The sequence below is a fragment of the Physeter macrocephalus genome, chromosome 11, assembly GCF_002837175.3.
Source record: "Physeter macrocephalus isolate SW-GA chromosome 11, ASM283717v5, whole genome shotgun sequence".
NCBI lineage: Eukaryota > Metazoa > Chordata > Mammalia > Artiodactyla > Physeteridae > Physeter > Physeter macrocephalus.
The window spans coordinates 24,325,145-24,353,019 of NC_041224.1; the positions used below are offsets into that span (position 1 = coordinate 24,325,145).

Consider the following 27,875-nt stretch of genomic DNA (forward strand, 5'->3'; position numbering starts at 1 on the left):
CTTCAGAAGCACAGTATAAGAATCTATCCAGCCAAACCCGGCTTAAATTATAAAATGTAAACAGTTAGGCATATTTTCCACATGTACTACTATATTTATTTGAATGTTTAATGTATTAGCAGTTATTACCAATACATATTATAGTAGAATCATTTTTAAGAGAAGTACAATTTCTAGTTTCAAAGCACTTATATGTAATGTCAGATTTGTTGTATATCTCCCAGCTTTTAAGAATTACACACTTTGCCCTATCACTTACATTTCTGTAACTGATAAAGCTGAAAAAAATTTTGGACTCTGTAAAACACGGACATTTTAAGGCAGCTTTGTGTAGAAAATCCATTATCTCTTTCCATATACTTGGAGGGCTTTTTTTCCCATAATTAAGCACTTTTTAAAAAGTTATCATGCATATCTAAACTAATTAAAGTATTAACAATACTTAAAATTTTATTCAATGTCATCTTTACCAACATTTCAGAAGTTTAAAATTTTAAAGGTTAATATAAAGTTCAAAGCCTCTAAAGTTAACTATACCTTCCAAAGGTAACTTCAGGATTAACATTATCCTCCCAAACATCTAACCACGACTGAGTAAATAAAAAGACAACATCCTGGTTTCCTTTCATTCAGTCATCCAATTTAACCTCTCCTAGGTCATATAAATTATTAGGAAAAAAACATACAGCAGAGGTTGTTCCTTAAAAGAAGTGCTAATATCCAACACTTTGGAGCTCCCAAGCCACAGGCGGTCACTAATTATTTACATCATCCACATGCTCTATCTCTAAACAGAAACACACTTTATAAATAAGAGTCTATTCAAATGCCTTCATGAATGAGTAACTCTGGACAGGTAAGTTTTCCAAAGAGCTAAGAAGTAACCCTTTAACCATTTTTAATAGAAATCTCAATAAAATGATTTCTATATTTCTTTTGACTTTTATTAAAAATGTATAAAATCTAGGTTATTTGTCTTGATGATTTAAAACCAAAATAAAGCTATTTAATAGTTGTTCCAAACTATGCCTATTTTAGAATTTAATATTTTATTAAAATAAAATTATGAAATAAATAATACCAAAGGGTGTATGATTAAATATACATAATTATACATGCTATATATAATACATATATACATATACATATGGTTACATATACTAATATATATAATTATTTATAGTGGTTATATATAGTTTGTTTACATATATATATTTTAAGGAAAAATAAATACTCAGCTCCAAGAACTAGACTATTACCAGTATCACTGAAGCTTCCTGTTTGCCCCTTCTGAACCCCAAACTCCAAAACATATGTGTTAAACATTCTCTCTCTTCACTATACAGTAAGTCCCCTACACACGAACCTTCAAGTTGCGAACTTTCAAAAGATGCGAACATGCGCTCGCGTGTCCAATCACGTAAAGTTAGTTCACGTGTCTGGTGCACATTGTCACGTGCGTGCATCCTCTACAAGTGGTTGTGCTTTTGTGTACTTTACTGTACAGCACTGTACGGAGTACAGTAGTACGGTACCTTTATTTCAAGCCCAGGATGTCCGGAAGCAAGTGTAAAAGCAGCAGTGGTATAGCTGGTATTACTGTACTTTTCAAGGTACTGTACTGTAAAATTAAAAATGTTTTCTCTATTTTTTGTGTTTGTTATGTATTATCTGTGTGAAAAGTGTTATGAACCTATTACAGTACAGTACTACATAGCCAATTGTGTTAGCTGATACCTAGGCTAACTGACGAACAAATTGGACTTAATGAACGCGCCCTCAGAACGGAACTCATTCGTATGTAGGGGACTCGCTGTATAGAGTTTTTAAAAAATCATAGATAATTATAACCTTAAACAATACACATAGAGATCTTGCAAATTTATAAACTTTCATAATGGAATGATTATGTATTGATTATGTATTCTTGCTGTTTTCCTTTGATACTTTTAAGATTCATCCATGTTGATAAGTATATCAATATATCATTCATTTTTATTGCTTTATTTGCATATGAACATGCCACAATTATTTATCCATTCCACTGTAGACATTTGGGTTGCATCCAGATTTTTGCTATTATTATTATACCGCTACTGTGAACATTCCTAAATATGGTTCTTAAGTCTCTCTGGAACAGTGGTTCGCAAACTTCAGCAGTGATCAGAATTTCACCTTGAGGGCTTGTTATAATACAGGCTGCTGGGCTCCAGTCTCAGAGTTTCTGAATGAGTAGGTCTGGAATGGGACCTGAGAATTTGCATTCCTAACTAGTTCCCCCATGACGATGATGCTGTTGGTCTGTAAATCATACTCCAAAAGCCACTGCTCTAGTATAGTGGTTTTTAAACTTTATGGTCTTAGGATCCACTCTAAAATTAGAGAACCTCCAAAAATTTTTGAAGTGGGTTATACCATATTAGAAACTGATTAATTACCATAATTAATTGATTAATTACCATATTAGAAATTAAAACTGATTTATCTTTAAAATACATAAATACACACAAATACATAATCCATTAGCTGTCAAAAATGATGTTATCATATGTTATGTAGCCTCTGGAAAATTCCACTGTGTGCTTGTACCAGAATGAGAATAAAAAAGGCAAATAAGTCTTAGTATTATTATGGATATAGTTCTGACCGCAAAAACTCCAAGAAAGGATTTTGGCAACCCCCAGGAGTTCCATAACCATGTTTTGAGAACCAGTACGCTAGGGCAAATATCTAGAAATGAAACTGATAAATCTAAGGTAGAAACCTGGTTCAACTTGACTGGGTAACAACAAATTATGTTCTAAAGTGACTGTATCAACAAATAAACTCCCGCCAGCCACGTACCTTTCTGTTACTGCACATCCTCATCAACATTTGGTACTGGTGGACTTCTACATTTTTACCTATCTGGTAGCTATAAAACAGTATCTCGTAGTTTTTGTTTTCCTGATTATTAATTAGGTTGAGGGCATTTTTTTTCCACATGGACTTTCTGCCAACAATTTCTGTTACTTGGGTCTTTTGTTTATTACTTCCTTTTCCCCTCTCCTCTGAGTAAAAGTGCCAATGTTTTGAAAAGAAGTTGCTAGATGGCTTTCTTTCACCTAAGCTCTCAATATTTGAAACAGCTCTTTATCCATTTCCACCCAAATGCTACTGTGCATTTCTAGGCTGAATGGTTTTATACCAAGTCTATATTTGGAATTCCTTATATGCTCAATCCAGTCTCCCCCAACTTAGGAGCAATTTAAATGTATTTTATTGAACAAAATGTTTCATGGCATCCTCAGATGCCATAAATCCTGGGCTCTATCAGAGTTTTTCAGCTGTGACCCACTGGAAAGCCTCAGAGTACCCCACACCGCACACCATTCTCTTTTTCATCTTCTTCCTCTTGTCCCCCACCTTCACCCCACTCCTGTGACTGTGGTATATACCAGGGAGTTCCAAACCAAGTTTCACTTTAAAAAAATATTACATCACTATTAAAAAAAATTTTTTTGAACAATCACTGCTATAATATTTCTAGAAAAATCTAAACAGAACAAATGCAAACCACATTAAATTGGTTATAAACTAGGCACAGAAGCATCTGACATCACAGAGAAGTTTCTGTGTAACTTCAGAGGCCTTTCACCAGAAGAAATTAGTGTAAATTAGATTTAATACTTTAAACTTTGTATTATCACCTACAACCTAACAACTACAAAAGCGAGCCGTCTAAAAGAGGAGTTTACTATGAACTCTGCACAGTAAGGTAAATCACTCCAGTGGTTATGCAGTCTCACCTATCACAGTGTTCATGGGCAGAAGTGGTGGAAGAGGTGGTGCTGGTGGAGCTCCAGAAGGAGGAGGGACAGAAATGTTTTCTAATAAAATAGTTTATAATTCAGGTCAGAGTGCAATAAACAGAACTAATCATTCTGAAACAGTAAGGAAGTACGTTTTGGAAATAAGAAAAAAAGAGAGAGATACCCATATGTAAAGCATGTTCGAATGAGTAAGAATTTTACTAGGTAAAAAGGCCATTGAGTTCACGCTTTCATTAACTATAAAATAGGCCTGTTTTTATAAGTAGCTTTTTCTCCTTTTTCAACAACATCCTTGAGAAACTAAGTATTTTTCCCTAACAACTTTTGATTATCAAACTTACTTTTAAAGTGTGTATTTTTAACACCATAAAGTCTTCCTTTCACTTAATAAAAAATCAAGGGACCAATTTAATGCTCTGCTATGATTTCTTAAATTTTTATATAATCTAAAAAGTAAAAGAGCTTCTCCTAGTTTAATTCCATTTTATATTCATGGCACTTTACTGAAATATGTATTGAATACCATACATAAATGTAGTCAAGTCACAAAACCAGCTAACAGTGGAGTTGACATACTTACTAGCCTACAAGGCAACATCAAAGTTCAATGGTACATAATTCACATTAAAGACACTGATCTTTTGGTTGACTTATCAACAATATTGGCTTGATCTTAAAATAATAAATATCATTCTTGACTTGTGCCCAAGGCAAGTATTTCTAAAGCAAAATGTCCAAAAAGTTATTTAATAAAGCTATTTAATATGCTTTTCTATAAGTAAGGAGAAACATCTGCAAAACTCTAAAGACCCTGTGAAAACCAATCAAAAGCTTTTTAAATTTGCTTTCATTCTGGCAACAATCACATTAAGTTTAATAAAGAGTTTTATCTAATGTAATTAAATTATTTCAGACTTCCATAATAAAGCTCCTAACTACTACCACATATTAAAATGGGTGAGTGTATGACACACCTGGTCCAATAGTGGGTGGTGAGGGTGTAGGCACGGCAATGGGAATGCCAATACTGCTGCTGCCACTGTTTTCTCGGCTTCCACTTCCTCCACTGCTTCCACTGCAAAGGAGAGAGAAAAATCATGAAAATAGCAATGCTAGAGATTTACTCAGAAAAAAAATCAACTCAAAGCCACTAAATACTCCTTTTATGATGCACATGTGTGTGCTTGTATGTATACACACACATATATATAAAGAAAAATTTTAACTGTCCAATATAAATTTTAACCCTAATACTCTTCTTGTGTTTCACTCTATTTCTCCTTCTACTGAAAAACCAATATAGTCACGTAGTACTCAGAAGTCTAAGAGATCATTGAGACATGAATGACCAATATAATCTTATAGTACAATGAGTCAACAAGGATTTATTTAAAACCTCGTATAAACAGCAGTGAACAAACAAGACATGAACCACACTGTCATGGAGCTCTTCACTGAGACTGTGAAAACTGACCTTAACAAATAGTGTGATGGAAGCCACAAAAGATGCTATGGAAGTTAATAAAAACGGTAACCAGTTTTAGTCTGAAATTAGTATGTAAACCTCCACTCATCTCAAAGAATGGCAATAAAACAGGGAAATGTTTGGAAAAAATGAACAAATGACAAAAAAAAAGACAAATAAGACAACAATGAAGTTTCAGCAAGGCACAGTCTAGAATGGTTGATACTACTAAACTCTAACCAATTACTTCTATGGACTTACTGCCCCTTTAGGTATACAACCTTGCACTGACCAGTTTTAGTAATGTATGTGTGCACGTGTACATTATGCAAATGTACATATGTACACGTGTAGCCTTAAGCTGCATATTATACTTTTAAAAATCAACATCATCGGCTCAGGAGGCCCAGAAACCCAACAGGGCAATGATTTGCACTGCCTAGATAAGTTTTCTTTCTCCAATATGAGCATTCTATAATCACATTATCACATACTAATAGAAAGGGGAAAAAAGCTATTTATATAACAAAAATAGCTTTGATATGAAGGCCTCCCTCCTCCCAAGCTGGCCAATACTCTGCTTTCTGCCACCACCGTATCACAGACAGATGAATATTTTTGCACTTATGCGCTTCCACAATTACTGGCTTATGTGCCTTTTTCTAACATGGAGGTTGGCAAGTTATAGCCCACAGGCCAAATCTGGCCCATGGTCTGATTTTTACAACCTGTGAGCGAAGAACATTTTTTTTACATTTCAATTAGTAGAAAAAAATCAAAAGAGGAATAATATTTTATGACACATTAAAATTATATTAAATTCAAATTTCAGTGCCATATATAAAGTTTTACTGGAACACAGCCATGCTCATTCATTTACGTGTTGCTGGTAGCTGCTCTCATGCTACAATGATAGAGCTGAGTAATTGCAGCAGAGACCATATGGACCACAAATCCTAAAGTACTGACAATCTGGCCCTTTATAAAAAAGTTTGTTGATCCCTGTTCTAACAGAACAAGCTCCTGAAAAAAAGAACTATATCTCATAGGTATATCCCTGATATCTAATGAAGTAACTCTTGACAACTAACTAGCTGTTGAATATGATTAAACTATTACTACATCCACTATAAAGAACAACCATGCTTTGGTATAATAATTCAATAATAAACATATAAAAAAAACCCAATTTTGGTCCTCATTGAACTTACCCTGATTCAGTAACTGCAGGTATCAATATGACAATTTATTTACTAACAGTAACAATAACAATTACATAGCATCTAAGAGCGTGATACATCCTGTGTAACTGAAGCCCGCAAAATGATTTTACCAAGCTGTATCTCTAATAAAACCAACCTAAAAGTCAAGGTAAAGAGATTCCTTGCCCAAGTTATTGAGAGGTAAAAATCAAAGAATAAAACAAATCGAGCTACACGATAAATTTGTCTGGCTTTATAAATGTGCGCAAAAATAAAGTGGCTACTTTTGAGGGGAGGAAGGCAGAGGCAATAATTGGGAAAGGGCCTGAGGGGGATTTCTGGGTTGCCGTTATGTTCCATTTCCTGATCTGGGTGATGGTTACATGACTATATTCAATTTGTATTAATACATCAAGTTGTTATACTTAATAAAGTATGTACTTTTCTGAATGTATGTTATGTTCCATAACCAAGTTTTTAAAAATCCTCTGGGTAGCTGATTTCTAGAACTTATTTTAAAGAATTCATACAATAACATACTCTAGTATATCAACTCTCTTAAGAAATTCTTCCTCAGATCTAAACTGTTTTCTTTCCTCCAACCTCTTAAAGTTTAAATCACGTTGTATAGTTTCTGATGTTTAACCTTTTATCCAAAAAATTTAACAGTGGTTACCTTAATCTTTTCTAAAAGACTATTTTAAAAAAACATTCTTCAGACTTCATCCAAATATACATTTGTACCTCTGTTAAAAGGAGGAAATACTAGCAATCTGCTAGCAGTATAAATAGAATCTACTAAACAATCTAAAAAACAGAAGTTATGACATAAATTTAAAGGAACATATACAACATTAATACCCTCAACTTTTACATTCTATATTAGCAGTAGACTAGCACTTTACCTTTACCAGCAACTCTATAGGAGTTTGTCACCAATCAATAATGCACATTCTCAGATGTTCAAAGGCTCAACCTAAAAATTTACCTGTGTGTCCTCGGTCTCTGATTTAAAGAAGCTGTCCTGCCTGGACTGTGCTGACTTCCAAGCCTAGCAGGACTTGTCATGTAGTCATTAGGAACTGTTGGAGGTTTAACAGGTTCCAGGGTTTTGTAAGGAGTATTTCGTCTAAAGAAGCATAATAGAGAAAGGAATAATGAATAAGAAAGATAAATGGTATTTTCTCCCAAATTTGTGACTGTCCCTTTATAACCAAGTATAACACAAGTTTTGGGTTTTTTTTAATAATAAAGTTGTTTTTTTTTTTTTTTTTTTTTTTTTGTGGTATGCGGGCCTCACACTGTTGTGGCCTTTCCCGTTGCGGAGCACAGGCTCCGGACGCGCAGGCCCAGCGGCCATGGCTCACGGGCCCAGCCGCTCCGCGGCACGTGGGATCCTCCCAGACGGGGGCGCGAACCCGGCTCCCCTGCATCGGCAGGCGGACGCGCAACCACTGCGCCACCAGGGAAGCCCAATAAAGTTTGTTTTTAAAAAACGTTTTAATTGGGGTGTATGAATTTTGTTACTTTAACACAAAAGCTAAAATTTGTTGCCTTTTCTTAGGAAAACCAATGGAAAGGGTAATTTAAAAGTTCTCATCTTATTTCTAAAAATCATGGTTATAATTTTTTTAATGCTCAGTAATATCAAACTTTGAAATACATATTATTCCCAGCTCAGTAACCCACAAGCCACTGTCCTTGTATATTATGGAAGCTAAGTATCTCCTCTGCAATTTACTCCTACCTCAATCTAGAGATATATGAACAAGTACCTTCTGATCCTAGATGTGATGCCATTAACTTCTCAATAAATGATTTTAACTTTTCTTTTTAATAACTTCGTATGTTTTTTTCAGGGGTAAGGGGTTTACAGAATGAAAATAGAAACTAAGATCCTACAAGAAGGCTGACTGCTGATCCCTGTTACCATAAAATAATGATTCCCCCACCCCTCCACCAAAAATAAGTAGTCTAATTTTCTATAATAAGGTGAACAATCTTTCAGAAACGTCTTACGAAGTATTCAATATTTGTATTGCATTGAAAATTGGAAAGGAAGAAGCCACAATTACCTTTTCTACTTCTCCACTGGCCTTCTCACAAAGCTACTCTAGAATGAAGGGCCCTAAGATTACCAGCAGAAGCACAGTTAGAAGTACTCCAAGTAAAGAGTCCCCAAGTCTCAGGGGAAACAGAAGAACTGCAGGCTAGCAAACCAAAGTACGCAAAGTAGACCATTTATTCAAAGCTCTGTAATATCAATATTGCAAATACATGTGAAGACACCATATATGGAAACTTCTGGTCATTTCATTTTAAATAAACGTACTCAGATTTATATATAAATCTTTTTATATATGTATTTATATTTTTTAATGCATTAGAAGATAATAAATAAATAATGTTCATTTACATACATACAAAAAAACTTTTCTAGTACAGAATTCCTTAGAGACTATTATAGAACAGGCAGGTTCATTTTGGATTCTGTTCAAGGAAATAGGAACCCAAATGAATTTGTAAAAGGTAGTATTATCACACAGAGAGGGTCCCGTCACAAGGATCCATACATTTACTTAAGTCACAAAAACATCTCTTCCTTTGACATACAAATCCTCTTGTAAGATGTAGCTGAATTCTTACCCCAGCGTTCCCCGGCCTGACATGGGAGGACTCGGTGGTTTCTGAGTAGGAGGATTTGTTCTCGACAGTGTGCCAGTTCTTGCAGGCTGGTTATTTCCATGCTAAAATGTGGAAAGAAAAGCTTTTAGTTTTATATCAAATTGTTCTCTTGGTGTTTTGACACCATGTATTATTTTTTTTTAATATCAGGATGTGAAATAAGGATTCCCAGACAGTTTTAATAACAGACTTTGGTACTACATTTTAAAAAGTCAAGATACCACTTGCACTTGGCTTTTCTTATTATTTTATGCCCTTCATACCAATTTATTGGGAAATACAGGTGAGATCATTGAATTTTATATATTATTTTATTGTTAAAAATGTTCACTGAGATCTAACTTATCTGCAATTCAAATGCTGGGTTTCTTAAAATTTTTGAAATGTGTGCATGAATATAAACTGCAGATCTCAGTGTCAACTTGCTAAAATATTCATCTAAAAAAATCATCTCTATCCCAACAACTCAGTAACAAAGTCATATATAATGCCTGGGAAACCTCCTAATTGTAAGTCAATAAAAGCAAGGCAACTATCAAAAAATGAGCAAAGCAATAAATGTTAGCAAAATTAATGTTCCTATATAAATGCAGATGTCAATATATCTTTGATATATTAACACATCCAAGCTAAATGTTGCTGATTTGAACTGAGTTTGAGTATATTTAATCTACATAAATCCTATGGGGAAAAAGCAGACAGACATACGAAAAGTTTTCAAATTTTAGTGGCTCTGCAGCCTCTATCGATATAGAGGGGAAACTGTGGATCAAATGATAAGTAGTAACTCTTACCTTGGCTTTTAGCCACTTTACGTTGCAAAAAAAGGGGGGAAAAAGTAGAAATTAATTCTAGATAAGTTATATCTGATAGGACAGGTTTACATTTATAGTTACTCAATTCATGTTAATAAGCTTTTACCCAGTCATATTTCAAATATTTTGTAAAGAAAAGATATCCATAAGCAGTAGGGAAATATTCATGGGTATCACATATTTTTTCAAAATAATACATTCATAAGGAAATCACTTAATTATGCCAATCTCATGCAGCTCCAATAATTTCTTAGGTCAGTATTTTATCCTATGAAATTAATCCAACTGAATCATAGATGATTTAAAAAACAAACTTTGATTTAAACACAAACACCATACCTCATTAAATGTATGGCTACTTTAATACATCAGTGTACAAGACCTAAGACTGCTGGATAATGAATGCCCATGTATGAGTATTCATTATTTGAATGGTAGTATAGTATTTTAAAGAGAGATAAACTGCAAATGTTAAAATTCAAAATCACAGCTTGTTTTCCAAATGCAGAAAAGGACCTAGCACCTCAGTGTTTAAAAACAAAATTACAATGCACAATAATAGCTTAGCCAGATTCTAATTAAGGAACAAGCAAACAGGGTCTGGATACCCTCTCATGTGTAGCTTATGAATACAAATCCTGACCAGGCCAACACTAGTAGAAAGTTATATGTTGGTTTAGTTCTAAATTTTCTTCTGAACAAGTTTGACCATAATTCAAAACTAGAAGAAAAGCTGCTTTGATCCTAAAGGCTACTTCTGTGAAAACTGGCTAGCTTATATGTATGAAATGATGTGTCCAAAGCATCCTACTTGTACCAAGCCACTTAAGAAAAAAATATCTTCAGGTTGCAGTCTTTTCCTACCTTTTGGGGCGGGGCGTGGGGTCTCAAGTTCTTTCCATAACACCTGCCATTCTAAATATGTATCTATCATTTTTCAAGTGACCACAGAAGCAACATTAAGGAAATCATCCAAAAATGGAATATCCTTTGACTTATATTCTCATTTCTAGAAACTGTGCAAGAATCTTGGTATTCTTTAGTGTTTGTTTAGAATAATATGGCTCATTTTTACCCTGATTAAACAATGTCTGGAATCCTACCTAGCCACTACATTTCACACCTGGATTTAGAAATTAAACTTGAATAACCTTATTACCCTTGAAGATAAGATTTATTAATATGATAGCATTATAATACACTAAATACTATTCTAAAGTAACTTAGACATATTCTAAATATGACCACACATCTTCCCTCATGTGCTGTTTCAAGTGAACAAGAAACAAACAAACAAAAAAAACAGCATACAAGTATAAACTGGTCCCAAATGAAAGGATGAAAGGAGAATTTAATTGGGAATGAAAATTCTAGTTGAACTCTGCTACTATGCAATGGTGTAACCTTTAACCTCTTATGGAGCACAGCCTCCTCTCTTAAGTGCATGTTTATGTATACAGATGTGTTGGGGTTAGCGAGTGTTGGAAGGAAATGATCTCTATACCTTACAACTCAAAATATAATTGTTAGCAACCTACAAAATTTTTCCATTTCAGTGTCCCCCAAACACATTCAAACCTAGGCTTTTTATTTCCTTAAGATCTCACTTCATTTCCTTAACATTTACATTTATGTATGAGTCAGTTTACCATTTCCTTGGAACCTTAGGTTGAAAATAGAACTCTTTGATTCCTACCTACCTGCAAGCCCTAAGTAGATCATAAGCTTTGCATACCACAGGTACGAAAGTCTGTAAGATGCCAATTCTTTCTCTGAAATGATTTCATTAGCTCACTCCTCTAATAAAATCGAAACCTTTTAAAAATACCATTCCTAGGGCTTCCCTGGTGGCGCAGTGGTTGCACGTCCGCCTGCTGATGCAGGGGCACCGGGTTCGCGCCCCGGTATGGGAGGATCCCACGTGCCGCAGAGTGGCTGGGCCCGTGAGCCATGGCCGCTGAGCCTGCGCGTCCAGAGCCTGTGCTCCGCAACGGGAGAGGCCACAGCAGAGGAAGGCCCGCATACCACAAAAAAAAAAAAAAAAAAAAAAAAAAAAATACCATTCCTACGTATTATAAAGCTTTAGTGTTTCCATTAATAAAATGTAATAACTCCTAGATCATATGGTCTTTTCAAGGCTTGAAAACAAAGACATATGTGGAAAGTCCTTCATAAGTTATGAACCAGGCTATAAAGCTGTTAATTATTATAACTGTTTAACAGAAATAATTTTAAATGTTTCTACTAAGTGCTCAAGCCTTCTCTAGTCTAAGCATACTCTGAAACCTTGTTCTTCCTTTTATTAGGATGAACTTCAGTATTTTTATTTTATCAGGATGAACTTTATTGTTCATCTTCTTTTTATTCTCCTTTAGGCAAACTTTCTGGTAGTCTCTCTATGCAAGGATTCTCTTATCCATATCCTACGCTGTTTCCAAAAGTCAAACCAGACTTACCTTAAGACACTTTTTCCACATTTTAAATTCTTACTAAACTTATGTGTACCATCTATTTCATAGCATAAAATGCATTAACAATAAATATCAATTAAATGAATAATACAAATACCAAAACACTAAGATTTACGTCATGAAAGAAGAAAATATGATGGAATATTAATCTTGGGGGGTAAAAAACAACACAAAACTTGGTAGCTATAAGAAGAAATATTGGGACTTCCCTGGTGGTCCAGTGGTAAAGAATTTGCCTTCCAATGCAGGGGACGTGGGTTCGATCCCTGGTTGGGGAACTAAGATCCCATGTGCCACAGGGCAACTAAGCCTGCGCACCACAACTACTGAGCCCATGCACCTCAACGAGAGAGCCTGCAAGCCACAACTAGAGAGAAGCCTGCGCGCCACAACGAAGACCCCACTTGCCGCAACTAAGACCCAACACAGCCCCCCCCCAAAAAAAGAAAGAAAAAGGTAATAAATAAAATAATTTTTAAAAGAAATATTGGGTTTCCCTGGTGGCGCAGTGGTTGAGAGTCCGCCTGCTGATGCAGGGGACGCGGGTTCCTGCCCCGGGTCGGGAAGATCCCACGTGCCGCAGAGCGGCTGGGCCCGTGAGCCATGGCCGCTGGGCCTGTGCGTCCGGAGCCTGTGCTCCGCGGCGGGAGAGGTCACGGCAGTGAGAGGCCCGCGTACCACAAAAAAAAAAAAAAAAGAAGTAATATATTTGGATACAATTTTTTAACATCCTGTAAATATTTGTTTAAAATACCAAAGCATCAAAGTCAAAAGCCAAACAGCAGGATGAGGAAATATTTGCCAAAATATAAGGACCTTAATTTCTCTGATAGAAAAAAGAACACTTACAAATCAGTAAAACAAACTTCTAAATAGAAAAGTAGGCAAAAGATAAGAAAATAATTCTAGGGCTTCCCTGGTGGCGCAGTGGTTGAGAGTCCGCCTGCCGATGCAGGGGACACGGGTTCGTGCCCTGGTCTGGGAAGATCCCACATGCCGCGGAGCGGCTGGGCCCGTGAGCCGTAGCCGCTGAGCCTGCACGTCCGGAGCCTGTGCCGCAAAGGGAGAGGCCACAACAGTGAGAGGCCCGCGTACCGCAAAAAAAAAAAAAAAAAAAAAGAAAGAAAATAATTCTAGAACTGTGAGTACAGAGTCTTCCAATCCTTAAAAGTGCTTTAGACACTAATTTAAAAATAAATCTAAAGTTTTCCTCCTTGTAGTTTTGGCACTGGCATTTGTTCATTAACTATTATCCAAATTTCCAACTTTCACAGATCTCTACAATCCTCTAGAAATATTTAAGCCAACAATGATTTCTTAGGGAAATAAAACTGGATCAATATAGCTGCAATGAGACTACTGGGGGAAAAATAATTGTATGTATTTGTATATCACAGAAACAAAATGTGGACAAATAAGCCACATATCAGCTTCTGAGATACACTGTTCTCACTGACCACCCACCCTCCTACCCACGGTCAAAAAAATATTTCAAAATAGTCCGTACAACAATGTGAATGTACTTAATGCCACAGAACTGTACACTTAAAATGGTTAAATGGTAAATTTTATGTTATGTATATTTTACAATAAAAAACTTAAAAAAAAAAACCTGCGTCTAAAGTATACACATTACAAAAAGTAGATTGCTAAAATTCACATCTGCAGACTCTCATATATATTATGCTGTGTTTACATTTCTCATTTATACATATATAATAAAATAGTTAAATTTTCTCACCCAAAATTTCCTTGTAAAATTTGGTTTCATTTTATATTCTGCTATGTACTATGTATTAAACTGTTAAATACAATTATTAGTGGGGAGATAACAGAGGATAATCACTTCTAAGATGGTGACAGATTTTTTTTTTAATGAGTGTATATTGCTTCAGTAGGAAGAAAAATCAAGCAAAAGGGGAAGAAGTGAGCACGTGAGAATGTGTGCACGTGTGTATGCATATGCACCCATGTATGTATATGTATGTATATGTGTATATACATAATTTTTACTTCCAAGGCAGGTAATAATATTATAAGTTCTTCCAAATTCTCAAAATTCAAATTCTGTAAATCAATCTAGTCTAAATACCTTAAATTAAAATTGAACTTAAGCTCTTAGACAACCCCAGCCACATCCTTGGGTAAACATACAAGAAACAAGTAACCTCCTCTACATTTGCAAAGTGTTCCAACTTCCAAGCCTGACAGTGAAGGGGAGATTCCAATAGTCTCTGAGAAGAGCAGAATAAAGAGCAGTGTTGCCAGCTACACTCCCCTCTTGATCAGAAACCCCAGATAAGTCAGAATGCAACAAATCCAGCAATAGCACCAGGCAGAGAACCAGCTAGGAAAAGCTTCAAGATTCTAGCTGACTCCTAAAAAAATTATTATAAATATTCTGGAGACCAGAAACAAAATCAAATAATGGTCCTCTAAGAAAGGCACTACCAAATTTCAGAGGAATAGTTTTTCTTGAGCAAACATAGCTAAAGAATTCAGGTCATTCCAGATGCTTCCAAAATAACACATGAATATCTGAAAAGTTGAGAGGCTACAGGTATCCTTCAAGAGCAGCTAATTCTGCCATGCTAAGAAATGGACAAGGGCAACAAACAATCCCTTTCCTAAAAGCCTGTTGGGGCAGCGGGTGGGAGAGTGGGGAGTGATGCACAGAACAAGATTACACACAATTGTTTCATTTTGCACAAACTGCTGAAATTATATCCACATCCACATAGATGTATTAATACATATTTACGAATAAATGAATAAAAGTATTTATAAATTACTTTCCAAACCAATTCTGGAAAGCATATACATTTTTTATTCTTAAATATTCATTCTGTAGTGAAAACAAGACTTGGCATTCACAACACAAATTTATAACATTAGTCTAGGATTTAAACGGCTTAACAAATGAATGGCCATTTTAAGTTTTTATATCTTCTTGAATACAGCCTACTGCACAGGTAAAATTCTGCCCCAAGCTTAGTATAATACATAACTAGTATTAAATAAATGTTCTATGAAAATTGTAATGCTAATTACTAAGAGAATCTATTAATTCTTTAAGAAAATCAGCTTTCTCACTATATTTCCTATCCAAAATACTTATTGGATATGCAAATTATTTCAAGTTAATATAATATAAAACGCTTACCTTGACACCATGGCCCACATCATCCAGAACTGTATAGTCAATAGGTTTCCGAATATACCTTACAGGACGCTCCATATTTGCAGGTGCTATTATTTTGTGAGTTCTTGATGTATTCTTATTTGTTGTCAAAATACCAATCTCTCTTCGAGCCACTTTCTCTTTATGAATGTCCACAGTCTATATTTTAAATTTGAACAAAGCAAGAAAATATTATTTGGAAGAATAAATAATATATATGATATCCACATATAATGGACCATAAGACTGTATCACAGGTCTATTTTCCAGTGAATAACACTGTATCTTCCCCGTCAAAATTAAGCAAATTGATATCTTTCAGGCTCAAAACATGGACTATCTAAAGGTGATTAAAAGCACCAAGTTATTGGTTTTGATTCCAAAATGATTCTTAGGAAAGCAGTCTTCTTTCCTAAAAACCTGGTGTGTGTGGAAAGGGAGGGCTCTTGCTCTGTGTAGCTTATACTTTATTTTGTGGGGATACAGACCAGAAAAAAAAAATCAATGATAACAACTAGATGAAGTACTATAATGACACATGCACAGTTTATTTGAAATTAAAGGTATTTAGAGCAAGATGTCCAACTAGGTCGAGAAGGTTTTATAGAGTAACTAGGTTTTTAAAAAATGAATAGAAATATAAGAGGGAAATATGTAAATTCTTCAAGGCAAAAAGAACAACATGTTGCAGACAAAGGTGTAAGAGAAAAAAAAAATAAGACCAGAGGTTCCAATCTGGCAGCAAGCAGCCTACACATCTGCAGCCTATCTAGTACTGGCCTTTACGGCTTTAAAAAGGTTTTTTTCCCCCCTTATTTAATTGCCAACATTTAAAAACTGGGTAGTAGTCAGCACATGAGAAATAATTACACAACCACTCAACAATTTAAACTTTGGCCTAACAGTAATGCGAAACCAATAACAAATTTAAACTGAGTGACATCATCGGGTCTGCATTTTGAGAGATCCCTCTGGCACAGGTGTAGAGGACAGGTAGAAGACTACCGGCAGTGAGACCAGTTAGGAAGTAATCACAGTAGCCTAGGTGAGAAAATGTAAGTATGTGAACTGAACTGAAAGGGGGTGGGGAAGGTATTGTCAGGAAAAGAAGTTTAATGTTATGTGCATTTCTGCACATCTTGTGAGAAGAGGTACTGATTCCCTTTGTTCTGTATATTTATATAGTAAACAGCCTTAGAAGATATAGTGTCTCCTCAAAGAGCAAAAGACAGTTTTGTTTACTGTCCGGTATAATAAAGATACTGTCACTCCCCAGGGCAAAGGGCAAGAAGGCTTACTGCCCATTATAAAGGATCTGGTCCCCTAAGCTGGGAGTTCCTTTCCTGTAACACACCCAATTGCACGTGCAGGCATCAATCACCTGGCTCTCTCTGCAGTATCCTGTCGAAATTGTGGCTGGTTATGTGACACAAGTGCTGACTATTGCCAGGAGTAATGACAGCTTTTGTCTCTGACCAGGAGTCTCATGTCTTCTACTCGAATCCATGGAATTGTGCAGGCTAACTTGTGAGCTTCCTCAAGGGTAAGATCTCAAACCCCTCACAATTTTTGACAGTTTTGGTCATGAAGGTGGAATGCTGGCAAAGAAAAAGCTTTTTAGAAATGGAATGAAAGGACACTTAAGAGGAGGTGAGAGAAGTCTATGGGAATCGTGAGTGAACATGTTGACCAAACTGTATGGTTCCCTCCCCCGAGGCAATGTCTGGTCCTCTACTTCATCGCCTGCTAATGAGGCCGAACTGGGGCGGCAGTTTCAGGCTGAGTACCAGGAAGTAGTTTCAAACACAGCAGCCTGAATGATGATGCCCTGGTTACTGTCAGCTATCCACCAAGCTCGCCAGGTCGGCCCTGTAAGCAGCTGGGAATAAGATCTGTCTGGCAGAGGGAGGCGGGAGCACCATAAATGTATCCATACTGAGTGTGAACGAAGGAAAACTGCAACCGCTGTGGGCAGAACCAGGAGAATCTTTAGCAACTGCTAGTTTGCTGGGGAGACTGAGGGGTGGGAGGGGCACATAATGCTTGTTAAAGAAGAAAGGCAACACCTGGCTATCTTAGTGCTCGGCCCCTCCTCCAGTCTGTCTTCTCAACATTAAACACATTCTAGATAAGTAAAAGACCTCAGGTTTTGGCAGTGGGCCCTGTCTGCTATAAGACAGTTCTGGCCCTTCTGGGAAACTTTCCCCGAAACAATCTCCCAAGGGCACTGACTAGTCTTTGGGCTCTTCCGTACTAAAGTGGATTTTAAATGATGGTTTAGCAAATGATTCACCACAGAATGAGGAACTCACCCACAGAAATCTAGATTAAATTCTATCAGCTTCAGAAAACCCTCCTAGTCCTTATGCTGAAATCAAGCAAGAATTGAAGAGCTGTTCTTTTGACAATGGAGCAAGCAGCAGAGAGTCCACATCAAGTGAACTCCTAAAAACAACGATGCCACCCGTGCAGATCAAGCCCAAGTCGGCCACAGAGTACAAACTCATGGCGCCCGCCGGGAAGTGATGTGGCTGTACCCGCTGGATCAAGGCGTCCCTAACGGAAACGGATGATGCCAGTCAGCAACGACGGCCCTGCCACAGAGTACGCAACACAGGGCTCTGGGAGCCCCAAATGCTCGCAGCTACAGCGCCACACAAAACTGAAATGAATTCACCTTGTTTACTGGTGCAGAGCTGCTCTCCCAGCCTCCCCCTACACCCTTTAAAGAGAAAGACTGTTAGGGGCGGGGCCAAGTTCTCCCAGTCCCCAAGGGGAACTGAAGATCAAACATACGTGGGTTTGCGAGATCACTGTGGGGAGGGGAGGGACATTTTATAGCTCTGACTGATATATATATATTGGAGCCCACGTCCATGTCACCTTCATGCCTCATCCTGTGGAGGGAGAGGGTACCTGCTTTCAGCTATGAGGTTTGAGTGCAGTTCACAGTGGGGAAGAGACGCTAATGTGTTTTTGGGTGGGACTCTTGGTACCAACTCAATGTATTACTGTTGTGGCTTCCAACACTGAATGTATAACTGGTATTCATATTTTTCACGCTTGCACGGTGAATGCTCTTAAGAGCCAGAGGGGATTATGCCACCTGGGAAGAGCCACATGTAGAAAAGCACTAGCAGCCTTAGTGACCCACAGTCCTTATGACCCCTCTGAGTACAAGTTTCTGTGCCTGGGTAGTGTTACTGACTGGAGCTTCTGACAAGAGGTACAGCCTCCACCAGAGGTGCCCCTTGGACTTGGTATATTCAAGAATGCAGCCAGCCTGGCCCCTATGACCTCTCAGCTCTACAGGAAAGAGTGGCAGCTACCCCTTTAGGGAAAATTTATTTTCCATTCTGTTGGTTCAATGAGGCCCTTGATTCACAGAGGATCCCCTAAATGTCTGGGCCTCGTGCACTAATGATTCAACTAAGCTGAGACCCTGTGGTGTTCCGTGGACTGCTGTGCTGTTCAACCTCAGTGCCAGCTATGCAGAAATGAAAGTGGGTGTGGTTGCTGTGCTCTGCAGGCAGAACTCAAGGATGTTCTCAGAGATCTGGCTGATATTCCCGGTGATAAACCTTGTTAAACTTTTACTGATATGGGGCTAATACCCACTGGTAATAGCTGTTTGGGTCTGCTACTTAGAAAACTACAGACTGCCATCTTAAAGACTTGACATGTAAACGTGGAGACAGACAGTAGTTGCCGAGCAGACCATCTGGGTCACTAATATGGGCCACAGTAAGGGCCCATTGTCTGATGAAGCCAACAGGAGTGCAGCTGCTGATGAAGCCTGCACTGCCCAGACTGCCATCTCTGCCGGCGGATCCATCACCACTCCAGATGCGTCAACACATGGACCATCACTGAACAGACACAGAGTAAAGGACTCTGTTCCTGATGCAGAGGCAACCTCTGCATCCCACATTGGTGACTCCCAGAAAAAGACCCATTCGTCTCATGGTGAGAGAGGCCACATCTCCCGCCACTGGCAGACCGGCTACATCAGACCTTTAACCCCGTCTTCAGACCATCAGTAGTGCCTCACCGCTGATGACACTCTTTCAGGTTATGGTATTACAATACCAATCCAATCAGCTGGCTCCGACCATACCACTGTGGCCCCTGACACTAATCTGTGTCATGTTTTTCACTTTCCAAACCATTTGCTATCTGACAATGGTATACTTTTTAACACAAAAGTCACAAAAAATGGGTTGTTTGTCAAAGTATGTGATGGCCTTCCACACTCCCTACCATCCACAGGCATCTTGTATTGGTGAGTGCTGAAACAGCATCCTCAAAAATCAACTTAAAAAACTCAAAAACAAAAAGACAACTGGATTCAAAAATGGTCAAAGGACTTGAAGAGACATTTCTCCAAAGAAGATATACAAATGGCCAATAAGTACATGAAACGGTGTTCAACATCACTAATCATTAGGGAGATGCAAATCAAAACCACAATGACACCAATATGTATAAAATAGATAACTAATTAAAAAAAAAACACAATGAGACATCACACCCATCAGGATGGCTGCTATCCGCCCCCCCCCAAACAAAAAAGAAAATAACAAATGTTGGCAAGGATGTGGAGCAATTGCAACCCTTGTGCACTGCTGGTAGGAATGTAAAACAGTACAGCTGCTGTGGAAAACAGTATGGTGGGTCCTAAATACTTAAATATAGAATTACCATATGGTCCAGCAATTCCACTGCTGGGTATATACCCCAAAGAATCGAAAGCAGAGTCTCCAAGAGGTATCTGTACACTTATGTTTATAGTGGTATTATTCACAAGAGCCAAAAGGTGGAAGTAACCCAAGTGGTCCATCAATGAAAGAATGGATAAACAAAATTTGGTGTATATATATATATATATATATATATATTCATCAATGGAATATTATTCAGCCTTAAAAAGGGAGGAAATTCTGACACATGTTACAACATGGATGAACCTGAGGATATTATGCTGAGTGAAATAAGCAGTCGCAAAAGAACAATACAAGTATCGTATGACTCCACTTACATGAGGTGCCTAGAGTAGTCAAACTCATAGAGACAGAAAGTGACATGGTGGTTGCCAGGGGCTGCAGCGAGAGAGCAATGGGAGCTGTTGTTTAAAGGGGACAGAGTTTCAGTCTTGCAAGATGAAAACTGTTCTGGAGACTGGCTGCACAACACTGTGAATGTACTTAACACTACTGAGCTGTACACTTAAAAATAGTTAAGATGGGAAATCTTGTTATGTGTATTTTACCACAGTTAAAAAAAATTTTTTTTAGTCAACTCTAATAAAAGATTTCTGACTATACCCCCCTTAGCTCTTCCTGGTTTACATACATCAGCAAAGCAGGTTGGTCACTGAACATGGCTGTTCCCAGAAAGAGACTGTCTCCTCTTGGCCACTTGGGATCCACCCGAGCGTGATGCTTCATTCTTTCCCCTAATGGAGACCCCACGCTGGCCTGATCGGTACAGCCTCTGGGTGGCAGCCCAGCCAAAAGGGGGCCTTGGGAATTTTAACCTAATTGTGGTTTAGCCGCCTGAACTTTCTTGTTGTACTTCTGTCGTCTTAAGTATTCTGCTCACCAAATCCCCTTACATTGGACCATGTGGACCAAAGTGGTGGACATAATAGGATCTCTAAGTTTTACAAAAATGCTCTTGTCCCTCTGGCACCTGACCCTTCCAGACAAAAAAGGTCAGGGTGAGGGTCAGGGATAATCGGGAAAAAGGGAAAGGTTAGTGACTGGAATGGGACACACTGATTCTGTAGCAGTGGAAGGAGAACAACCCTAGCACCAGTGAAAGAAAAACTTTAAACCTCAGGAGGTAAGAAGGAGGGACATTTGTGATTCTGTCTTTCTGAATCCCCCAGAACCTTCCTCACAAAGGAAAAGTCCCGGGTGCGGCTCTCCCAGATTGTGCAAGTAAGTGCCTTAATAAACTGAACCGCCTGCTGGCTCTGCCATGCCGTGCTGGACAGCTCTGATCACAACATGATTATCCTTCTCCTCAAGGTCACTGAAAAATCTTAGGAAAGCAGAAGAAGATGGTCCTGGCCCCTGAGCCTCCCACACAGAACACCTGCCAATACCTCCAGGTGTCTTTCCAAAATGCCCCCCCCAATTCCTGTAGCTCTCATTCAGCCATCCCTAAGGGGCAGGTGAATGCTACCTGACAGGTGGCACAGACAGACAGGACAGACTGGACTGACTGCCTTCAGGTAACACCTCCAAAAACAAAAAGAAGTACTAGACTCGGTTATTTGTACTGAACTGGGAGCCCTAAGGCTTGCCAGCTGTCCAGGAGGCAACACTGGAGAAACTGCCAGCCTACGCTCGCTAAGTAGGTCCCGCCTGGGGTCGGGGGGGTGGGAGGGCGGACGACAACTGTAATCACCACATCCTTCCCAGGAGTACCACGCGGAAGCCAGGCGTTACCTTACTTCCCTCCAGAAATGTGGTGGCGTGCACTGTAGGGGTGATCATAAGAGACCTTCAAGTGTTTAAGCAAGCACCACCAGTAGATCCTGTATGCACAGATGGCTGTGACCTCTCCAAAGTAAGGCTATTCTTGATTGGGGGGAGGGGGCCCTCCCAGAAGGGTAACTGACTTGTTAATTATGTGTAATCTGCTCTGAGGCATTTATGCCTAAAATGGGAGTTATCCAATTAGAAATGGTAGTTTGAAATCTGTCCCTGACTTTAGCTGAGGTGAACAATGAGATCTTATCAGTCCTGGAGCCATTCAGGTCAGTGTCAGCTCAGGGGCCAGGATCTTTATGGATGACAGAACTGCCCTAGACTTCCTTCCTGCAGGCGAGGCCAAATCTGTGCATTCCCTAATACTCCTGCAGTACTTGGGTCAAGTAGAAAGTCAGTACAGAAACTTAAAGAGAAAGCCACTTGGCTCTCTAAGGCAGACCCTGCAGGTTTATGGTATTTGTTCAGCTGGCTGGTCTAGGACCCTGGGGAGCATAGTTGAGGTCAAGATTGCAGTTTGGCCTCATCCTGCTACCATGTTGATAGTATGTAACCTAAATTACATGTTTTATGAGACAAACTGAATGGCTCCAGTCCCAGGCTCTGTCAGATAGATTACTCAGGGTGGCCAATGAACAGCACAATCATGGGAAATTTTACCAGAAGCCAAGAAGGGAGAGACGTGAGGGGTGAATGCTGTTGGAAGGCAATTATCCTTGGGCCCACTGCATTTCTGTGCATCTTGTAGGTGGAGGCGCTGCCTCTCTTTGTTCCAGACTATCTTAAGTATGTCTGTCCAGCGAACAGCCAGGAAGGATAGAAATGCCTCCCTCAGGAACAAAGGGCATGTCTGTTCACTATCTCGCACAACAAAGACGTCACCTCCCTCCAGGATTAAGGTCAGGCAGGCTTACTTCCCATTATGAAGGTTTAGAGGCTCGTCTCCTGTAACAGACTGCGCTGCAAATGTAGGAGCGGCGCCACCACGGGCAACACTCACCCTCATCACAGTCCTCTACGGAGCGTGGGGCTGGGGACACCAACACGGATGCAACAACTCTGATCCCGCTACAGCCATGAGTAATCAAGTCAGGTGTCTCGGACTGAGAAGTCTTGTGTCTTCTACCAGCATCCATGAACTATGGCAGGCTCACTTGTTAAACTGCAGTTAGCTACATTTGTGTGTGTGTGTGTGTGTGCCCCTCCATACCCTCAAACTCCTTCCTTGTCTGACAGTTCCAGCACAAGATTAACTAGTACAAACTTTAGCTAAATTTTGCTCGACACGGAATTAAGTTTAGGTACTCATTATTCCACAGAAGGAAAAATAGAGATTTCACTGGAAAGGAAAAAAAATAAGATGGATCACCACTCACCTTGGTGTGCTCCTAACTCCCGAGCACTCATCCTGTGTCTCCTTTACAAGGCCGCCTGACAGGCATGGTGCCTCCCGGTTTAGTCGTAGGATCTTCCCCTTTTCTCCTTGGCAAACTCATCCACATTCAGGTCTAAATTACTCCTACACTCACATAAACTTTTCTCTATTCTAGACCTCTCCTCTGCGCTACAGAATCATACAAACACCTGCTATGTTCCTCTGGGATATTTCAATGGTACCTCAAAATGAATGTGCCCAAAATCACACACAGAGTCGACTACTTCCTACTTCAGTTCTCTATCAAGTTATATAGTTCAGACATCTAGCACTTATTTCATACCCAATATCACTAAATCTTGTCACATTTACCTTTAAGTACCAGAAATTTGTTTCCTTCTGTTTCCAACACTTTAATCCGAGTCAATCTACTATCATCTCTCACCTTGGTTACTGCATCTGCCGTCTAACTGGTCCACCTGCATCCAATCTAGCCTCTTTTCAATCTGTTCTCCACAGTATAACCACGGTGATCTTCACCAAAAAAGTAAACTTGCGAAGACAAAATGAAAAAATCTGAAGCTATCTTACCTGCTTAAATCCTATGTAAAAGAATATCCCACATGGTTCCCAGTCTTCATGGGAAAAACAAATTCAAGATGGCTCAAGTTCTTTCCATATTTTTCTCAAACATCATGGTGTCCACAACTCTCCTTAAAATCATCTTTTTTTCATCCTTCCCATTTCCCTCACACATTGTAGCACTATTCAGGACACTACTTCAAATTACTTGAAAAAACTTTTCTCTCAGTTTACTCCCTCCCCAGTCTCCCAATTCGAATCATGAAGTCCACATCACAACCCGTCCGGCGATGTACAACCCTCCATATGACAGGGTGAGTGAATAAAGCAGGATGAGGAGGGGAACAGGCTTGGAACATTTGTATAACAGCAGCATGCATATGTTCACCAAGCCAAAGTTAGCTTTTCCACGGAGACCAATTCCTTCTCATATTTGAATTTCCTTACTTTCACACTTTATCTTTAGATGGCAAAAGAAGCAGTCTGATATAAAGAAAATTAGTTTTCAATTCTAATATAATAACCATAAAATTCAAGAGTATCCCAAGTTGAGAGGGACTAGCGGGCTGTAGCACCCTACAGCAATCCCTAGACCCATGAAGCACAGGTGAAAACCACTCATTTTTTTAAAAAAGGCACACAAATGTGAAATCAGAAAGCCTTGGTTTGAACACTCTTTCACTTACTAATTATGAAATTTTATACACGTTTTAACTCACTAAGATTCCATTTTGCTTATATAAAATGGGGGCTGGGATAATATTAGAATCTATTTATAATATTGCTTAATACAAAAAGTACCAGAAAAAATTAACCACAACTGAATCATATTTATCAAACTATCCAATCTACAACCCTGCAATTAAGGCAAAGTATTTTCCTAAATATTAATATAAAAACATGGACACAGCACATGGTATATTAGAAACACAACAGATGTTGAAACTGGAGGACATTAAGCTAAGTGCAATACGTCAGATACGGGGCTGGGGGTGGGGGAGACATGTCATGATCTCACTCATATGTGGAATCTTAAAAAGTTGAACACTAGAAGCAGAGAGCAGAATGGTGGTTACCAGGGGTGGGGAGGTGGGGGAAATGAGGAGATGTTAGCCAAAGGGGACAAAGTTGCAGGTGTGCAGGATGAATAAGTCTAGAGATCCGATGTACAGCATGGTGACTACAGGTAATAATACTGTACCGAGGGCTTCCCTGGTGGCGCAGTGGTTGCGCGTCCGCCTGCCGATGCAGGGGAACCGGGTTCGCGCCCCGGTCTGGGAGGATCCCACATGCCGCGGAGCGGCTGGGCCCGTGAGCCATGGCCGCTGAGCCTGCGCGTCCAGAGCCTGTGCTCCGCAACGGGAGAGGCCGCAGCAGAGGGAGGCCCGCATACCACAAAAAAAAAAAAAAAATACTGTACTGAATCCTGGGAATGTGCCAGGAGAATGGATTTCAAGTGCTCTCATCACACACATACCAAAAAAGGTAACTATATGAGGAAAACATACATTAATTAGCTTGACTGTGGTCGTATTTCACTAGGTAGATGTGTATCAAATCATGGTGGTGTACATCTTAAATATATGTGATTTTTATCTTAAAAAATAAAATAAAAAAGGAAAGATGATGAATATGAATTATGTTCAAATCTCTAGTTTTGCCACTAGCAATAAAAAAGATTTTAGAAAACTCCTCAGAGCCCAGTCTAACAAGCATTAAGGTTCTAGAAGCTTGAAACTCATTGATTCCAAGGTAGACAAGTCCTAAGGCTAAAATTCATTTGAAAGAAGAAAGCAGATCTTACAGATATGGGTATCAGTAGGACAAACTAGAGAAAAGATAGAAATCCAAAGACAAGTTCTGATCAATGACCATGCTTGATGATTCAGCACCTTAAGGAGAACTGATAAACAGAAAGAATGTATATGACATACATTTGGAAGTAATGAATCGAATGAACAGGCACAGGGTGATCACCTTGTAAGGCATTAGTATATTCTTAAAGATCTTATCTATAATCCAAAACTCACAAAAATTCAAGAACTAAGTTTAACACAGGACAGTATTTGTTTCCTGCTTAAACATCAAATGACAATAAAATAGTTTAACAACTTCCTTGTCCAGTTTTGAAATTACACAATGGTTCCTAACTATTTTTTTAATTTGTAGAAAATCTTCACATTTAAAAAATAATTTTTTGAATTTTATTATTATTTTATATTGCACTTTAAGCACATAAAATGAAACAGTACTGCAATGGGCTGGTAACAAAGACATAGCTGCAGTACCCTAATACAAAGTAAACAAGGCTTGGATCTGGGTAACGTTAAGAGGCACAACCTAGAGCTAATACAACCAGAGGGGCTTCCCTGGTGGCGCAGTGGTTAAGAATCCACCTGCCAATGCAGGGGACATGGGTTCGAGCCCTGGTCCAGGAAGATCCCACAAGCCGCGGAGCAACTAAGCGCGTACGCCACAACTACAGAGCCTGCGCTCTAGAGCCCGCGAGCCACAACTAGTGAGCCCACGTGCCACAACTACTGAAGCCCGCATGCCTAGAGCCTATGCTCCGCAACAAGAGAAGCCACCACCATGAGAAGCCTGCACACTGCAATGAAGAGTAGCCCCCGCTCGACACAACTAAAGAAAGCCTGCATGCAGCAACAAAAACCCAACGCAGCCAAAAAATAAATAAATTTATTTATTTCTTTAAAAAAAAAAAACAGGGCTTCCCTGGTGGTGCAGTGGTTGAGAATCTGCCTGCCAATGCAGCGGACACGGGTTCGAGCCCTGGTCTGGGAAGATCCCACATGCCACGGAGCAAAGTAAACAAGGCTTGGATCTGGGTAACGTTAAGAGGCACAACCTAGAGCTAATACAACCAGAGGGGCTTCCCTGGTGGCGCAGTGGTTAAGAATCCACCTGCCAATGCAGGGGACATGGGTTCGAGCCCTGGTCCAGGAAGATCCCACAAGCCGCGGAGCAACTAAGCGCGTACGCCACAACTACAGAGCCTGCGCTCTAGAGCCCGCGAGCCACAACTAGTGAGCCCACGTGCCACAACTACTGAAGCCCGCATGCCTAGAGCCTATGCTCCGCAACAAGAGAAGCCACCACCATGAGAAGCCTGCACACTGCAATGAAGAGTAGCCCCCGCTCGACACAACTAAAGAAAGCCTGCATGCAGCAACAAAAACCCAACGCAGCCAAAAAATAAATAAATTTATTTATTTCTTTAAAAAAAAAAAACAGGGCTTCCCTGGTGGTGCAGTGGTTGAGAATCTGCCTGCCAATGCAGCGGACACGGGTTCGAGCCCTGGTCTGGGAAGATCCCACATGCCACGGAGCAACTAGGCCCTTGAGCCACAACTACTGAGCCTGTGCGTCTGGAGCCTGTGCTCCACAACAAGAGAGGCCGCGACAGTGAGCAGCCCATGCACCGCGATGAAGAGTGGCCCCGGCTCGCCGCACCTAGAGAAAGCCCAAGCACAGAAACGAAGACCCAACACAGTCAAAATAAATAAATAAATAAATAAATAAAATTTTAAAAAACAAAAAACAAAAACACAACTAGAAAACTCTCCTGACAGACTTACGATGACAAGCACAAATAATATCAAGAGTTGTGAGAAAGAATAATATCAATGGGGAACATAGGAAAATCAGCAGAAATATTCTACCCCCCAAAATAACCAGAACACCCTGAATAACCGTTAGAAACTCCCTCCCCATGCAGTTATAAACAGTGAAATGAGAGTTTGACAGATTAACCTGAAAAAAAAAAAAATGT

At 39.2% G+C, this 27,875-nt stretch overlaps 1 protein-coding gene across 10 annotated transcripts in view; it reads right to left on the bottom strand.

Annotated features, from left to right (window-relative positions):
• Window positions 1–27,875, bottom strand: part of ABI1 (abl interactor 1) — a 97,337-nt gene that overhangs the window by 11,430 nt on the left and 58,032 nt on the right. For 4 of the 10 annotated variants that reach the window (XM_007113683.4, XM_007113679.4, XM_007113682.4 and 1 more), the window contains exons 3-7: window positions 15,614–15,790; window positions 9,959–9,973; window positions 9,126–9,226; window positions 7,468–7,608; window positions 4,787–4,887 (exon numbers count right to left, since the gene is read on the bottom strand). In XM_007113683.4, the coding sequence (XP_007113745.1) occupies window positions 4,787–4,887; window positions 7,468–7,608; window positions 9,126–9,226; window positions 9,959–9,973; window positions 15,614–15,790 (535 nt within the window). Of the gene's footprint in view, window positions 1–3,788; window positions 3,870–4,786; window positions 4,888–7,467; window positions 7,609–9,125; window positions 9,227–9,958; window positions 9,974–15,613; window positions 15,791–27,875 lie in introns of all 10 variants that reach the window. The other 6 variants (XM_007113685.4, XM_007113681.4, XM_007113680.4 and 3 more) reach the window with 2 other exon arrangements.